At 39.7% G+C, this 18,267-nt stretch overlaps 1 protein-coding gene across 2 annotated transcripts in view; it reads left to right on the top strand.

Annotated features, from left to right (window-relative positions):
• Positions 1-17,267, top strand: part of LOC109468727 (alpha-1,3-mannosyl-glycoprotein 2-beta-N-acetylglucosaminyltransferase-like) — a 55,487-nt gene extending 38,220 nt beyond the window's left edge. The window contains exons 2-12 of one of the 2 annotated variants that reach the window (XM_019767048.1): positions 6,330-6,514; positions 7,430-7,523; positions 8,826-8,994; positions 10,904-11,015; positions 11,680-11,818; positions 12,329-12,466; positions 13,042-13,132; positions 13,599-13,703; positions 14,485-14,575; positions 15,043-15,213; positions 15,918-17,267. In XM_019767048.1, coding sequence (XP_019622607.1) covers positions 6,413-6,514; positions 7,430-7,523; positions 8,826-8,994; positions 10,904-11,015; positions 11,680-11,818; positions 12,329-12,466; positions 13,042-13,132; positions 13,599-13,703; positions 14,485-14,575; positions 15,043-15,213; positions 15,918-16,031 — 1,326 coding nt within the window. In that variant the 5' untranslated portion in view covers positions 6,330-6,412 and the 3' untranslated portion in view covers positions 16,032-17,267. Of the gene's footprint in view, positions 1-6,329; positions 6,515-7,408; positions 7,524-8,825; positions 8,995-10,903; positions 11,016-11,679; positions 11,819-12,328; positions 12,467-13,041; positions 13,133-13,598; positions 13,704-14,484; positions 14,576-15,042; positions 15,214-15,917 lie in introns of both variants that reach the window. The other variant, XM_019767047.1, reaches the window with a different exon arrangement.
• The last annotated feature ends 1,000 nt before the right edge of the window (positions 17,268-18,267 follow it).

The following is an 18,267-nucleotide window of genomic DNA, read 5'->3' as shown; positions in this document are numbered from 1 at the left end:
CACGTTCTTACAAATGTATATTTATACCTTTACTAGTCATTTAAACCTTCATAGTAGCTTGCAATTTGGCTCTCATCATGAAAATGAATTTCTTCTTGCCTGAATATTTGTCTTCTTTTTTTCGCAAAGCACGAAAATTTGTCACTGAGTCGTCCCTACAGATAGACATGCCTTTTTCAACTTGGCTGGGGGCACTGCCAAAATCCATGTCGTTTTATAGGGATGTGCTCTAATGGTTTTGACTTTGACATTACCATCCCCACACCATCTATTGGCAAGTAAAGGGAGCATCTTAGTGCCAAAACACTTGACACCATCCAATGAAAAACCCATCCATGATTCTCAAAGGCTCCATTAGAAATGACTCAGCAAAACGACTGCTATCTTTCATCCATTATAACTGCAAACAGCTCAAAGTTTGAAGAAAATTTGTGATATTTTCCATCACATCTCTTCAATTTATAGACTAATTATTGTTTATAGACTCGTTTATTAGAGTTTGATGGAAATCATTACGACTAAACATTCTTTTAATTACAAAAATTACTCGTTAAAGAGAGCACAATAAAAACTGATATGTATTTCATTATCATAATGACTGTACAATGATAAACAGTAATTAAGCTTACTCGATATGGAATTGGGATTCTGTTACGATATAGGCCTAGGAAAAAATTTTGTGTTTCCCGTTTCCCGACCAACCCTAGAAAAAAACTGCCGACCCTAGACTTTTTTGTTTGGACCTGTACAAGGGACAAATTTTTTTTGCCGATCAACCTTTTCTAGCTCCATGATCTGACTCCTGAGTGATACCCCGGTAAAACATTGGTATTGAAAATATAAGTGTCTATTTATTTATTCATTTATTATGCAAGTTCTACTTTGTTAAACTGTATGAGTTGGATCACTAGAGATTGCCAAAGTCTAATGACAAAAGACCCTAATTCTTTCAATTCCTGATTCAGTTTTGAAAAAATTACTGGCAACACAACATTTTTTCATAGGCCTTAGCAGGGCTCAAAATTAAAGGTGGTCCAATGGCTAAAATTTAGACTGGGACAACTAAAAAGACACTTTGGGACATTTTTGGGACAATATAAAAATAATCAACATCAAAATGTCAGCCCTTCTTCTGTTTATCAAGTACATGTCCCAGCTGTTGGATCCAAGAAAAGTCCCCCAAAATTTCCTGTCTACTCTGCAATTATAGTGGGCCTGGGGAGTGAACATAAGCAAAATAAAGTTGACTTCAAGTTGAAGTCGTACAATACTGTAACAGTGTGGGGGGGGGGGGTTATAGGTGCTACCAACTGACTTGGCTGATGGGTCTAGACCTTTTAGCTGAGTGGTTAGAGCGTCGGAGTCTGAACTGGTGCTCGGGTTAGGTCGTAGGTTCGAACCCCGGCCCAGGACCAGAAGGGGTTTTATCTGTTTCTACTGGCATCCGCGGATCCAGAAATTTGTGAACGGGGGGCGCACCACCTGACGTGGCCGAAGGCGCGGGGGGAGAGCACGAGAGGGGGGAAGCCCCCTCTCGTTGGGGGGGTTTGGGGGGCCTCCCCCAGAAAAATTTTAAAATTGAGAGTCTCTCTGGTGTATTTTAGAGTCATTTCTGAGCAAATAACCAACGAACTAATACTGATGTTTTCAGTACATTCATGTGCCTGTCGGTACATTTTACGACTGAAAAAATAGAATATTGAAAATGCATCTATGTTTTGGACGACTAAATTTCACGGAACGGGGCAAATAAAGAGTTCGCGATGCATCTAAGTTAGCGAAAAAAAAAGAACCAAATACAAAAGGAAATGCCGCCTCTTTATAGACCGGATCACTTACATCATTTTCCGATCGCGGGGAACGCGCGGTCACAACATCGCAGCACTCAAATACACTAACGGATAACAATAATGTGACAACATGTGAAGTAACGGCCGTGGCGACGGAGCGCTGCGCACGTGTTTACCATTTTCAAGAGTTCACCAAATTTTTAGGACAATACTAAATTCTGGAGCGCCGGGTGTCAGCGGAAGACACACATTGAATGGGGCCACCTTGCCTGCTGTAACCTGGCCGGACCACGGAAAAGTTAGCTCGGCGTAGCTAGTTTATAAACAATTCGATTGCAGAGGAGTGAACCTGTGCTACCGAATTTAAAATTTGATGCAAACCAATTTACCAAAACAAGAACGAGGGGCTACTGGCATGGGGCTTACTATTCTGAACGGGAACGAGCGAAAAGGTTTTAAAAAATATCTCGTAAACTACTGCTTATGTCACAAAATCAAAGGTGGAAAGCTTCTCGTCGCTGGGACGTTCCCACGTGTTGCCAAGACGACGGCACGTTCTGATCAGACAAAGCGGCGTCACGCCCTCAGCACAGGCATTGGCCCCGCCCACCGGGCGGGCGGCAAAAGATTTCAAAGGCCCAAATATTGTAGCAAACCGTGCCGTGTACATATACCCCGCATTTTCACTTCGTACCGCTTGCTGGTATAGTCCCGCTCCAAATTGATTTTCCTGCAGCATTTCTTAGGATTTAAAGAGATTTCGTGATACGAAATGAAACTATTTCGGTCAACTGAACCTTTGTAATGGCATGCATTACATGGATGTAATCTTTGTTAAACTTAAAGATTTCTGTGAAAGCCGAAAGTGCATTAGAACTGGCCATCAGTTGAGGCACAACTACCATGTTATATTCATGTTACGTTACGACGACCAAGAACGTTCACGGCTTGCAGACCATTTTAAATCTTACCAACCCTCTTAGAATTGTGTTTACTCTTACGGGGGTATTTATTTTCGGCCGGGGTTCCACTGAGATCGGCGGCTGGCTGGCGAACTATCCCGTCGGCATGACCTACGAGTACCGGGCGTCTTTGCACTCGGGACGTGAGTGACCTAGTACATTTTCTTACCGTGCGTCCGAGTCTTGTTTTACTGCAACGTCGTGTTAATATCGACGATGGATGGGAGGCACAAAGGTTAGGGATTCACAGTAGTGTGTTAACAAGTAAACAATAATCGAGCCTAGGCGTGGTGGGGCGTGCCCGCTAATAGTGTAAAATCTGGATTATTAACACGTGCGCGGCGCTCCATCGCCCCGGCCATGTACTTCTACAGTCCGTGACGTATCCGGGAAGAACTGGTCGTAACCATAGGCTTCCTTTCTATTCTTTGTGTTATGTTTTTTTCTGCGATTTTGTGTTTGGCCAGTCGTCTAAATTTTTTTGGCCCGGTCGAACGGGGGGGCGCGCGCCGGGTGCGCCCCCCTCTGGATCCGCGGGTGACTGGCTCCTCCTGTTTCTTACAGTACTTCCCGAAAGCAGGTTGGGACATCCTCACTTGAAAGGGACAATTGAAATTTATTTTCGGGACAGTGCTGGAACAATAGGAGGAAAAGTTAATTTCAAGGCCTGTTTAGGAGCAGACTGGCAACTGTTAAAACTTTTGGATACCTTAGGCCACACCAATTTAATTTGTTGGTTCTCGGATTTTTTCAGAAAAAATATGAAGCGACAGGGCGAAAAAAAATAAAAATAAAAGCAGGTCTAGGCATGCTATTATAGGCTTAAATGCTACAAAATGAGCCATGAAGTCAACACAAAAGGCTGGGTTAAAATTTAAACATTGAATTTTGAACTTTTAATCAAACCACTGCAATGATAGATGGAAAACTGTAACAACTAGGAAGAAAAGGACTTTCCTCAACTGTTGGGGGGCAAAACATGAGCATTTTTCAGTTGATTCAGGACCAGAATCAATTTTTTTTTTTTTTGCAAATCAGAAAAAAACGAAGAGGCGAATCCGAGAACCAACAAATTAAATTGGTGTGGCCTTAGCTCTTGTTACCTCAAGTCACCCCTGACATTTTCTCATGCAAAGGTGCAGAAAGTCACCATACAGATGAGACTGTGCCAAACTTTCTTTGCCAAACCTCGCACACTGTCAGCACCAGAAATTGGAATTAGAAGAAAGGTCCTGCCCAGAGGAAATTGAAATAACCTGCGGAATATACACTGTATCCGGAAGGACATGTTTCCTGCATTCAATAGCCTGGTAACTGCAATCCCATATGTTTCACCTGCATGCGTGACATTTCATCTGCATTGGTAGATGACACGGAAACTAAACTCTGGGTCCGACACACAAATTGATTAGTTCTACCAAATTACCAACCAGCCATTCAGAAATTCCCCAGAAGATTAAGAAGTAGTCATCATGTCTGCAAAGATTTGGGCTGAAAATTTGGTATGTCTAATTCGGTAAGTTTGGTGTATTACCGGTGCCATGTTAACATACTTGTAAGGGTCTATGTGCATATGTAGATGTAATGCATCTACATTGTACTTGCAAGATGTACATGGGGGCACGCAAGCCCTTTTCCATAGAGCGTGATCGGCCGTTTTAATTCTACGTAGAGCGTAGACGGACCGCTCTTCGCATTTTGCGTAGAGCATATTCGCCGTTTTAATTCTACGTAATGCGCGTTGTAGCCACTTAGAATTTATCGTAAAGCTTATAATCGAGAGGTTTCCGAATTCAGCGTAGAACATTGTCAGGACCCCCCCCCCCTTGCAGGCCCTCGTACATGTATACCATGCCCGTAGCCAGGATTTTGAATGGGGGGTTCTTCCCACTGCTTGAAGGACCAGCGAGCCCTATGCAGGTTCATAGGAATGAACCCTCTGAAATTGCATTTCCTGTGTTTTCGAGAGGATTTAAAAGAAAAATAAGAGATAACTTTTTATTCAATGACAAAGTGAGCAGTTTTCCTACGATTCCAGCCCTGCTGGTGATACAATTCAGTCCATCTTTTGAAGAAAAATCTTGAAACCCCCCATACCCCCCCCTGGCTACGGGCATGTATACCGGGAGTACATTACCTGGTACTATAGGCAAATACGGTCCACAGCAACATGTGGCAATGCATTACTATTCCAAGCACTTCCCGTGATTACTGCCCACTTTTGAGCATGACTGGCAATTTTCCCCCCGACATTGTCTGTAGAATGTGGCAGCCTTCAACAAACAAGTTCAAAAGCAGTTGGAAGCCAACTGAACCAAGTCTGTTGCCATGCAAGCTTTAAAGGTCTGAATCAGTACCAGAAGCGTTATCATGTGTTGTCTGGAAGGACTAAAAGTGCTGTGCGAAGGGCGCTCTTTGAGAGTCGTAATTAAGTCCGAATTACTTTTCACGCCCATGTTGGAAGAAGTGCTTTGATCTATTGTACGCTGGATAGAATTTAGATGCCAGGCGATTCACCAAATGTAATGCCAAGGGAAACGGACTTTGTCTGGAATATATTTCCAGTCGGATGCTTGCTGTGGTCGCCTCACTTCACTCCAGCAGGCAACTGGTACTGTGTGTCGTTTGGAAAACGTATTGCATCTGTTGGGACATAATTTTTTCAGTTTGTTAGTATATATAGACTGGTTTTTCTAGATTAGATCTAGCCATTCATGTTTATGGCTTTGAGAGTGGCACTTTTGGTAAAAAATCTTTATCTGTTCATTGCATTCCCAGCTCTTTGCATACATGAACATGTACATGTAGGACGTATGTGTTACAGAATCTGATGCTTTGTCCTTCTGTTTTGCAGTTAGCTAGACTGATTTTTTTAAGTTAGATCTAGAAATTCATGACTTTGACGGTGGTAATTTTGGTAAAAATCTGGATCCGTTACTGTTAATTGAATTTTTTACAGAATTTGGACTTGCACAGAGGCCCGGATCTTTGCATAAGGACGTGTTGAGCTCCGAATATGAGATGTGTCTTTTCGCATGTGCAGACAAGTTCTCTGGACTTCTCGCCAAGACTTCTGAAGTCGGTGTTGTAGTTGTGTAGTTGGTAAGACCTCCTGTGCCAATTCCTGCATATGCCGCGACTCCGTCACCTCCATACGACCATACATGTACATAGACTACATTTTGTTACGGAATCTGACGTTTTACTCTTCTATTTTGCAGGCACCACTATGCAACAACACCATAGGTGACTAAAAGTGCCTCGTCGGAAAGTCTCTCCCATCTAATTGAGTTTTGTTTTTACAGAATTTGCATAGTCTTGCACAGAGGTTCTTTGCATACATGTAGGACGTACCGGTATGTGTTACAGAATCTGATGTTTTACTCTTCTGTTTTGCAGGCACCACCATGCAACAACACTGTAGATGACTAAAAGTGCCTCGTCCCAGTCTCTCCTGTCTAATTGAATCTTTTTACAGAATTTGCATGTTCTTTAACAGAGGTTCAGCTCTTTGTATACATGTAGGACGTACCAGTATGTGTTACAGAATCTGATGTTTTACTCTTCTGTTTTGCAGATAACCACCATGCGACAACACCGTAGGTGACAAAACAAGTGCCTCGTCCCAGCTCTCTCCCGTCTCGCTGACAGGCGATTGCGATGACCAAACGCCGTCGCATCGTCCTATGGGGTGCCATCGTTTTCCTGGCGTGGAACATTCTCACCTTCTTCGTCGTGCACAGGCCGTCCACAGATCAACAGGTGGGTGTTCCATAGTTCACACTTAAGTCTACTAGTAGGCTATTTGAACATAGGAACCCCCTAGGCTGTGATTTGGACCCCCTATGCTGTGATTTGGACCCCTATGCTGTCTTTCAACCAGCATAGAGGTGTTTTTTGGCGAGAGAACCTTTATAAATCTCGCCAAAAAAATGAAAATATAACTTTTTGTCTTTAGAATGAAGCTATAGCAAAGGGAAAAACAACATCTGTCCCTCAATAAGCGAGAAATAGTGTTTGGAGGGGTTGTGAGTTTCAGAATTGTTCGAGAAGGATAACAGACCCCTTGCTGTGGTCATGTTTTTTGGAGTCAATGCGCAACTTGCACTTGTCCTTCTGTACCTGACCCCTAGAATGTGCGCTGTGAAACGGGAATTTTCCATTTGAAAAGTTACAGACTAGGGAAATTCAATGCGATGTTTCCAGTTTCAGTCCTGAAAAAACTTTCACAACTGGTATTAAGTTTTGTTGTTCATGTCTAGATCTTTAATAATTTATTAGCACCCATAGTGATGACTAAGTACCTATGGCATTTTGAATGTTGTAACAGGGCTTAAATTTTATTTATGTCGTAACAGGTTTTATCTCGTTTTCTCGCACTACATGTAGTATGTTACTACTATGCATGTTGTACTGGTATCCAGATTTGTTGTGCATGTTGTAACAGGTTTTATCTAGTACTACATCTGTTATTCAGATTTTGTTGTGCATGTTGTAACAGGACTGGTGTCCAGGTTTAAATTTGTTGTGCATGTTGTAACAGCACTCGTGGTGATGGCCATGTGGGGTGTTGTGCATGTTGTAACAGGACTCAGATGCCTAGACTTGGTTGTGCATGTTGTAACCAGCACCCATATGTGGTGCATGTTGTAACAGGTCCCCTCCGATTTGTTGAAGAAACTGGAAGCTCTGCAGTCTGAGGTTCAGCGTCAGATGAACAACAATGAGGCACTGCTCAGGGACCTCAAGAAACAGAAAGACCTGCTCAACAGTAAGTCAACTTCACATGGTAAAGGACTAGTTACCTCCGGGGGAGGAGACATCCTTCTGCGGAAGGGTTTTGTGAGAGATTTAGATTTTCATGTTCGCAGCTGTTTCTCGCGTTTGGGTGTACGGATTCATTTGAGACTCGGTTTATGTTATGCTATTGGGTTGCAGATAATGCACGTTCTTTTGTTTTTATTGTATATGTGTTTTCGGGCGTGAAAATGGTGCCTTTTGGTGGCCCCAGAACACCCCTTTGAGCGTGAAAGTGGTCGCGACCGTTGACCTTTGGCGTGTATTAGGCATTGTCGGTCTCGTCCACGAAGGTGACCCCTTGCACAGAGGGGTGTCCGGTCTCGATAAATTCTTTGTTTAAAACCCTAGTCCTGCTGCGCGCAACAATTGTTGTTGTAAGCAACATATAAAAATATACAATAAAAAGCCTTGAGGTATAAAATCTCAGATTTTACTTGTTCTTTGTAAATTGGCTCCTTGGATGCTTCACTTTTAGGTTTGTAATGGAGAGGAGTTACAGACAAATTACTTTTCAATCCCTGAGGTCTAATTCATTAGGACGTAAAGCCATCTAGATTTTATCAAGGAGAGCGAAATGAAGGCATGTGGAAAACCCAATAACGCATGCTATAGATGGAAAAATGCATGGAAACCATGAGAATAGAACACTGCAATCGGACATCACACACCTGTTAGATTCATGCTTGTGTTACTATATATGTTTGTACACTACACGTAACTATATATTTATGATTCTAGATATCTTTAATCTAAGCCTAAAATAATAGTGAGCAATGGATGATTTGGTCTTACTTATGGAACAAGGTATACAGAAATTGACCTACATGTCTGTAGGCAGACATGGGAGTTGGATGCGATATGAGGAAAGTATCTTTCTTGTTAAGGCCATACCAATTTAATTTCTTGGTTAACGGATTTTTCTAGAAAAATAATGGAGCGGGCGGACAAAAAAAAATAAAAATAAAAACAGGCCTAGGCATCCTATTATGGTCCAAAATGGTACGATAGGAGCCATGAAGTCAACACACCAGGCTGGTTCAAAATTTGAACAATGAATTTTGCAATTATACTATAATTGCATTTAAAGATGGAATAACTGTAACAACTAGGATGAAAATGACTGTTCTCAACTGTTCAGGGCAAAATATGAGCACTTTGCAGTTGATTCTGAATTTTTATTTTTATTTGCAAATCAGAAAAAAATGAAGCGGGCGAATCCGTTAACCAAGAAAATAAATTGGTGTGGCCTAATGGAGGTTAAATTTTTTTCCAGGGTATAGGACCGGTAACGCTGGAGTACAGATGGACCAAGGGGGGAGGGTGAACCACTCTGCACACATCACACACAGACTACAGTCTCCTGCCGGCGATGTGGTCATTCCTGTACTGGTCATCGCCTGTAACAGACCAACCGTCAGAAGATCACTCGACCTGTTGGTCAAGTAAGTACTTACTTACATTGTACTTGATTAGGCCACAGCAAGTTATTTCTATGGCTGACATTACTTTGATGCAGGGATTTATTTCATTCCTTTTATATGTGATGTTCCCACTGAATCAAAACCATTTGTACAATGATTAAAAACTTTTATTTTTCAGTTACAATGGATGTTGTGATAGTTGGCAGTATTAAAACTTAGCGCAATATTGGTATCATTTCTTGTTTAACAAGGTTTATGATGTCAAAATGTAGGAATCTTGTTTTTTTTTTTGCCACCTTTTTTTGCCCTATCACATTAGATTTGGAGTCTGCGGAGGATGACAACCATAAAATTTACTTACTGTGGCCTTACTTGTACTTAACTTATCCTCTTCATACCTTGTGAGACATTGACATAAGGCCAAGACTTTTTCCTCCATCTGGGTCTGTCCTTGGCCACCTTCTTCACTGTTCTTTTTTTCTGAAAATCTATATAGTCATTAGAGTTCTATTTTCAATTGTAACAGATTCAACATTTTATAAACTGTACTAATAAACTGATGGGCGTCCCAACTACTAAGTACCTAATACCAGCCTAGAAGAGAAAAAGAAATAGCCATGCCTTCAAGTACCAGAATTATCAACCAAGGATTGAGGTGTTCAAGAATTCATTCTTTCCTAGAACTTTTGCAGAGTGGAACTCGCTGTCACCAAGTACAGTAGGGCCATTGTCATTAGATAGCTTTAAACAATGTCTAGAGTTAGAAGTCCAAGGGTTAGGTGTAACAAGTCGATCGGTGTAATGTAGCCAGCTGCCGCCGCGCCGCGTGCCTGCGAAGCTGGTGTGTTACGCCAAAAGGCGGTTATACCGGCTACACAGATATAGACAGATTTGTTCAAAAACTTCTGCGCGTACATTACAGATCTGTAGCGTAATCTTTGAGTATACTGAAAAGCCTGTCATTACTACTTCCATTTATACTAAAAGTGTTAAACATCATGCATGGCCCAGCATGCTAAAGCGATTTGTATGGTTTGGGAATAGTATTTGCTTCCTGTTTGTATAGTTACCTTAACAATTACTATTTCTCGCGAGGCAATACAATTCAATCATTGTCTGGGAATTTGATAGGGACCATTAATTTTGTGGATGTTAAGAGAATTAGCTTTAGGAAACTGTATACTCACAGGACTGGTCAACCCTTAGTTTACATATAGATTGAACCATGTTGGGGATGTGTGAGGGTTGATTGAATCTGCATTTATTCAGATTGATTTTGTGGTAAAACAGTTGCTTTGGACTGTTTTCTTTTCATTCCATCCAAAAGCATTGGTCCCTGGTAATCTTTGACATTCATCCTGCAAAGGCCACACCAATTTAATTTGTTGGTTCTCAGATTTTTTCAGAAAAACTATGAAGCAACAGGGTGAAAAATAAAAAGTAAAAACAGGTCTAGGCATTCTATTATAGCCCCAAATGGTACGATAGGAGCCATGAAGCCAATACAAAAGGCTGGGTTGATATTTAAACCATGAATTTTGAACTTTTAATCAAACCACTGTATTGATAGATGGAAAAACTGTAACAACTAATAAGAAAGGGACTTTCCTCAACTATTGAGGGCAAAATATGAGCATTTTTTAGTTGATTCAGAACCAGAAGCTGCTTTTTTTTTCTTCAATGTGTTGGTAGCTGTAAGTAGCTTTGTTCCAACACAAAGAAGGAACTCACCACAAATTTTCTGTCAAACTTGGAGCCTGAAACTTGATAACGTTCGAGCTGAACGTTCTCTTTGATCTTCGATCCACTGTGCTGACTTACCGGAATCGAGATAATGTCAGGAGTGAATAAAACGTGGCGGGAAAGCGTAATCTTCCACTGTCACAGTTACATATTTTTCCTGACGTGATGTGTACTGTTGTTTTTTTAGGCACCGGCCAAATGAACACCAGTTTCCCATCATAGTGAGTCAGGACTGTGGCCATCAGGAGACTTCAACTGTCATCAAGTCATACGGAGACAAAATAGCACATTATATACAGGTATGGGGAGACAAAATAGCACATTATATACAGGTAAGGGGAGACAAAATAGCACATTATATAGTATTACATGTTGTTACAGTATTATAGCTAGTCTGTTGTAGTGCAAAAGTGCCTCCTAGTGACCAATAGTATTACTACACCCATGGTTGGGCAGGAAGTTGCCTACAAACCATAGGTTAAAGTTGAAGCAAATGAGACGAAATATTATTCTACAAGAATATATTTGGCCAGTATCTTTTATTGGTGGAAACATCTATTGTCCACAGCCCATGATGGTTGTCCACTAGTCAGGGTTGAATTTTTAGATTTTCATGTACATGCATGTAGAAGGAAGAGCTGAAATTAAACATGGTTATGTTTACCAAAGGAAAACATAGTTTTTGCTCTGTTTCTTCTTCTTCCATTCCAAACACTGACCATCTGACCTGGTCAATGACCTGAACCAGACTGTCTGTCACCATGGTAACTGGTGTTGGGTTACATAATGTTGCAATTTTATAGCAGGAGGGATTTAGACTCCTGTCACCATATACAAAATGAATGTGTTTACCTTAAGGAAGAATTGACAGAGTAGATCACATGCAAAGGTAAACATTATGCATTTGCTTGGCAAATATTACCTTTCTAGTTTTATGCCTTATTTATTTCTTTCTCACTCCAGCAACCTGACCTGAGTGACATCCCAGTCCCTCCCAACCATAAGAGGTTACAAGGTTACTACAAGATCTCCCGCCACTACAAGTGGGCCTTGAACCAAGTCTTCAACGGGCTTGGATATGGAAGTGTCTTAATAGTAGAAGGTGAGAAGGATATCTTGCCTGAAATGGCATTTCAGTGAAGTAAAGATGAGGAAAATGTAGAGCTATGTCTGAACTCATTGGCTATGTGGGTCTTGAAATATCCATTTTCAACACGTAGAAACTTTTTTCTAGATTGGAGATAGAAATACAGACGACTCGCAATTTTGTGGGATAAAGAATTTCAAAAATAAGGTAATTAATAGGCTATTAATTACCTTACTTCTGAAATTCTTTATCCCACAAAATAAGCATATTAAATCTTGAGCTATCGGAGGGCATGAACAATGTTTTGCTTATTTGCAAATAGTTAATCAAAAGTGACGTTAAAACAGCTTGCAATGCAGAGGTACATTGTAAAGGGTGTAGTAGACAGAAAGTTTCAATTTTCACTATTAAAACCCGTAAGGCTCTGACAAAGTACAGTATTTCAATAGAACCACTGATTTTTGTCCAAATTCTTTTCATTTTGAATATTTTTCTAACATGACTCCATGTTTTGTTTTCTTCCAGATGATCTAGACATAGCTCCTGACTTCTTTGACTACTTCCTGAGCACGCTCCCACTGCTACAGCAGGACTCCTCTCTCTGGTGTGTCTCTGCCTGGAACGACAACGGAAAGGAACACATGACAGACACCAACAGACAAGGTCTGATTTACCTTTGCAGATGGAACACATTGCTTTTGCTCTGCTTCTTCTTCTTCAAACATATAAGGTCAATGATGTCTGTCACTATAATGGTAACTGGTGCTGCAATAGGCGCCCTGTGGTGTTGGGTTACATTTGATTATGTAGCAGGGCAGAGTTGGAGGGGCTGGTCACAACGTACCTGTGTGAATGTGTTTGAATAAGAATAAACAGAGAAGTAGTTTGTTAGTCTAGACCATGTGGAAGGAAACATTATGCATTTGCTTTGCAAATGTTACCTCTCTCATTGTTTATAGTTTTTACAAGATTTTTTTTAGTTTGAACATATTATATATTACTTCTAAAAACTGTGTGTATGTGTGCCTGTGTCTGAATGTGAATGTGTGTTTGATTTCATGTGTATGTAAACCTTACAATGAGATGAAAAACCCCATTGAAATTCAACATAATTTTACTTCAAGGCTTGTTGAACATCATTCTGAATTCTCTGTGCACCAGGTTTTTTTTCCAGACCTACTATGACTCTTGCTACTGTCCTTGGTGCTGAAATTGTTTCCTGTTGTTACATTTTTCAGACTTGCTGTACAGAACAGACTTCTTCCCAGGTCTGGGCTGGATGATGCTGAAAAACATCTGGGATGAGTTAGAGCCCAAGTGGCCAGCCAGGTGTGTTTTGAAATCTCTGAAGAGTTTTTCTTTTCTTTTTGTTTTGTTTTTATGTTTGTTTGTTTAAGTTGTCACCGGATAGTGAGTGAGTGTGTTGATGGGTGGGTGTCAAGGCCGCAAAGTTGGATTTTCAATGTCAGTTTTCTGGTGATTCTTTTAAAGTAGCAAGTTGAATGAACCCTATCCTACAGCATACTGATATCTGTGACTGACAGAAATGGTTGCTTGTTTTGTATCACAGCGTTGTTCTAGCCATCTATGGGTACCAAAGTACCAAAAAAAATTAAAAAGACTCTGCTCATAGCTTTTTAGCTACATTGTATTTCTAAGGCTTTAAGTATGAAATGATGACAAAAATGTGTTAAGAAATGGCAGTAAATGTCAATATCAGATTTCCTCATCCAGAATATTTTTTGTCTCCCTCCATGAAATTGCATTGAATGAATATCCCTTGTGTTGTGTTTAGTTTCTGGGATGACTGGATGAGGCACCCTGACCAGCGGAAGGACCGGGCCTGTATACGGCCGGAAATCTGCAGGACCAGCACATTCGGCAGGGTGGGGGTCAGCAAGTAAGTTTCCTTTCTTCTGTATAACCTTTTAACCCTTTGAAGTACAAAAACACTGTAAGTGTCCTTAGTTCTCTACGGGCTTTCCATTCTATTACATTAATTTTGTAACCAATACAAAGTTGGTGTATCCAACTACTTTCAACAACTACACAAGAGACTGAGAAAAATAGTGGGTGACTAGGATTGTGACTGCAAAAATGGACCTAATCACTAAGTACCTAATCACTAAGTATCACTAGTACTGGAATCAAGCTTGTCTGTAGCTTAAAATGCTGGTGACTGTGGGTGGTTGCTCCAGACCAGAGTGACTACCGGTAAAAACTTAATAAAATTGGCATATGACTAAAAGTGGTTTGCTGGCAAGTTTTGACTGTTATCGGAACAGTAAATGTCATCACATGAGAAGTTCAAACAAGGCCTACTAAAACACATGAGGGACATGAATAAGTAGAGCACATATGATGTTACACACTTGTTTTCTTTTAAAATACTATGTAATGTAAATGTATATGTAATTGTATGTGATGTATTGTTATGTCTTATGTTCCGTCTCCTGGAAGAGTAGCTGCCACCCTCGGGTGGGCAGCTAAAGGAGAGTTTTTCCTCAATAAACCTCAAAAAATGTGTAGAAGTTACAAGACTAAGAGACACTCTATGAATCTACATTTCTATACAGTTTACAGCCATTAGCCTGTAGATTTTCAGCCATCATCAGATGATATTGTCTGTAAAACATTTGGAACATCCCAATATTAAACATTGTGTCTTTTTTTACCCACAGGGGCCAATACTTTGACAAACATCTGAAGTTCATCAAGCTGAACACCAAGCCTTTTGATTTTACTCATACCGACCTTTCCTACCTCCTAAAGGTTTGTACACAACACGCATCATTCTATCATGAAAGTTCATCTGTTTTGGTAGTTACATGTTTAGAGTTAAAACCTTTGATCCAACACAAAGAAGTTCTCACCTAGAGCTTTCGACCAATCACTCTGGTCTTCCTCAGTAGACTGATCATCCTGCAATGTATGTAAACGTTTGTTGTTACCTTACTTTTCAAACTGATGACTCTAAGCGCTAAATGTTGTATAAATCTGAAAATAAAAATGAGAATATTCTTGAGTAAAGAGACTCTTTTTTACACAACCAAGTGTAGCAGTGACATCTGTGCTGCAATGCAATGTGAACCAGTCAGAACTGCCCTGAGGAAGGTGACAGACAGTCACCGAAACGTTGGCTGAATAAAAGACTTGATTGTGTAAAAAGAGTCTCTTTACTCAGTGTCTTACCAGCCTGATGAAACTATTCAGAATATTCTTGCCATCTTCTCTTCCAGGACAACTATGATAGAAGATTCATTAGTGAAGTATACAGATCACCACAACTAACTGTTAAAGAAGTCATCGCCAACCAACACGCTGAACACAATGTTGTTAGAGTTCAGTACAAGACCAAAGAAGAGTTCAAGGGTTTCGCTAAACAGTTGGGCATCATGGATGATTTGAAGGTGAGTTCTTTTTAATTTCAGGTCACAAAAGGGTAGTTTTGTGACTGACTAGGAAGTACAATCCAGATCCGTTGGCAATGCAGTACCTTAAACAAGGACAGGGGGCGTCACTACCTCAAACCTGTATATGACTGTCTCTTGTTACGTGATTATCACATCAAGTCACGTGACAAGAGAACTCCAAGACGAGATCTTACTTGGGTTGAAGAAGAAGTTGAGTGCGTCTCGAAAGCTCCCCAGTATAGCTGAACTTTTGTTGTGTGTTTCTGTATAAATATTTCGTCAAAAGTATGTACAATGTTGTTTTTCCAGGTCAACTTGTTGTTTAGAAATAAAATTTGTACAGGAGGTATCTAACTTCTAAGCCCTTCAGAATGTTGTGCAAAATGAGAGGATACATCGTAAAAAAATTGAGCACAAAATGAGTTCTGTTTTGGGGGGCAATCTTGCATCAAATTTAGGGTCTTTTTAGGACTGTGATATTCTAACTCCTTAAATGTGAAAATATGAGGTTTGAAGTCTTTACTGCTTTGTCTCAAAACAATTGATCTTTCCTTTTAAAAGACCTGTTACTAGTATTTTGCTGCATAATAATATATAATGTCATACCTTTATCTGATATTACTGCTCTTTAGCATTACACACCAAAACCTCAATATAAACTAATTATTTATTTCTTTGTTTATTTGTTTGTTTGTTTGTAGGCTGGTGTTCCAAGGGCAGGTTACCATGGCATTGTCAGCTTCATGTTCAAAGGTCGACGGGTGCACCTGTCACCCCCCGCGGACTGGACACAGTACGACCCGTCCTGGAGCTAACACCACACAAACCATGGGGAAAACAGCTCTCTGGACACTGCCACTTTACATCACGGGGGAGCGTGTTTTGTTCTTGGGAAAATAAGGTGCAAACCAGGACCAAGGATACTGTAGGAAGATGACCTTGCCACCCCTGCTTGAGGAATGGTTTCATCCAGCATACACCTAGCTGTTACACTGACCAATACTGGACAATTCACCAATGAATCTTCTTCAAAAAAATATTGTGCTGTTAATGTTTTTCCTTTAAAAAAAATTAAATAAAGAAGAAAATTATTATTGATAATTCTGTTGATCTTTCATACTCAATAGTGTTAGGCTCAGAAAAACACTGTTGGCTAATGAGAAAAAATCCACCCCATTGCAATGAAATGGAACGATCCACTCTCTGCCTTTGTATATGTTTTCTTGAAAATTTCTTGTGAGATTTTGACTGCCGGGTACAAGTGTCTTGTAAAGTGCAGTTCTTCTACAGGCTAAGTGTATGTATGTAATGTTTTCATCAATAGATTCAGAGAGAATTTTCTCAAAAATAAAAAGCCAGGGTTCACAATGATGTAATAATACATAAGATACCTGGCTTACATGCAATGTACAGTTGTTCTATTTATACTAAGAATTGTAAAAAAAAACACAGGATAGTCAAGGATGTGCCCTGGTAAGCTGGCACATTGGAAAATCTTTTTATAAACAGGACTTATATTACAACTGATATAGAAGGTAAAGTAAAGCTGAGCACAGTGAAATGTAAAGGAATGGATATGCTGATCACAAAATCAAATTTTACTTAGTAGAAATATTAATATCATTTATGTACAACCCACGAAAAGTGCTTCAAATAGCTCCTGCTTAATATTAGGTTTTAACAGCAATGTAAAAGCAGTATGTTGTTTCCAATGTGACTTCAAGCAACTTATTCTTTTATGTTTAACATCATTACTAACTTCATACTTGAATATCGAGCCTACCATTTAATGTGGTAAGTTTGTTATGAGGTTGAAACCAATGTACATACCCAAAATTTTCTTCTTTGTGATGCTGTGCCAATTTAGATGAGTAAAAACTGTATTATTATTGCAAACAGAAATCCGGCTCTTTGCATTAAGCAGCTAAAGGCTAATGGAGAAGCTGTTTTAGAGTGGGAGGGGACAGAGAACTAAAGGTGCTTTCATAAGGCCACAGCAAGTAATTTTTATGGATGACATCAGCGTGTGCATTAATTTTCGTCTGATGTTGCCCTCTGACAGTGGTTAACATGCCAAAAATGGGCAAAGATGTCTGTTGCCATGCCGGAAGGTGGATGGCAGATAGTATGAAGAGAGAAGACAAGAAAAGACTCTGATTTAATGTTTTGTTCCTTACTTTGATGCTATGTGATGTAGGCTGTGTATATGTGATGTTCCCACTGAATCAAAACCATTTGTACAGTGATTGAGTCAAAATTTTGAAATGTACATTGTAGGAACCTTGTTTTTTTCAGCCCACCTTTTTTTTTTGCCTGCTCACATTAGATTTGGAGTCTGCGGAGGATGTCATCCATAAAATTTAGTTGCTGTGGCCTAATGTACATGTACAATGAATATGCCACTTTTTGCTTTGGCATTTTCATGCATGAAACAAGTTTCCATTAATTTTATTATGTCTTTGACTCGTGTGAACATAGCTGAAATGGACTTACATTGGCACTTAGCATATTTTTTGGTGCAGGTCACATGTAAAATTTGTTGTAAAACATGTAAAATCCAAGTTGATGATTTTATCAAATTTGTACTATTTATGAAAATTGGAAAGTATCTAATTTGCTTGGGGGTAAGGCTGGTGTTTGTGAAAAAACATGACATAAAATTTTCAATCTTTCTGTATAAAATAAAGGGTTTGTTTGTGTTAAGAAAATATTCACTGATTCTTCTTTCTGGCTGTTAATTCATATTAATTCAGATATGCTAAATTTGAATTGATTATCATAATATTTCACCTGCTTTTATGATACATTTGTAGTTGGATGCAATGTCTTTTCATATTCATAGCATTTTGCTCGTTTGTAACTATCATTGCTAATAAGTTTAATATTCCATAAAAATATCACCAACCTAAAGGCGTAAGATCTCTTAAGAATATGGAGCCTTTGTAGTTATTGTAATGAAGAAAGAGCTTTGCTGTGTAATTATGTTACATATTCAAGTCATTGTTGTTATGTAGTACATTATTGAATCAACAGTGGATCCCATTATATTGC

This window comes from Branchiostoma belcheri, unplaced genomic scaffold, assembly GCF_001625305.1.
Source record: "Branchiostoma belcheri isolate BF01 breed outbred unplaced genomic scaffold, Haploidv18h27 scaffold2, whole genome shotgun sequence".
Classification (NCBI taxonomy): Eukaryota; Metazoa; Chordata; class Leptocardii; order Amphioxiformes; family Branchiostomatidae; genus Branchiostoma; species Branchiostoma belcheri.
The sequence above is the reverse complement of the archived record's forward strand: the minus strand, read 5'-3'. Positions and strand labels throughout refer to the sequence as shown.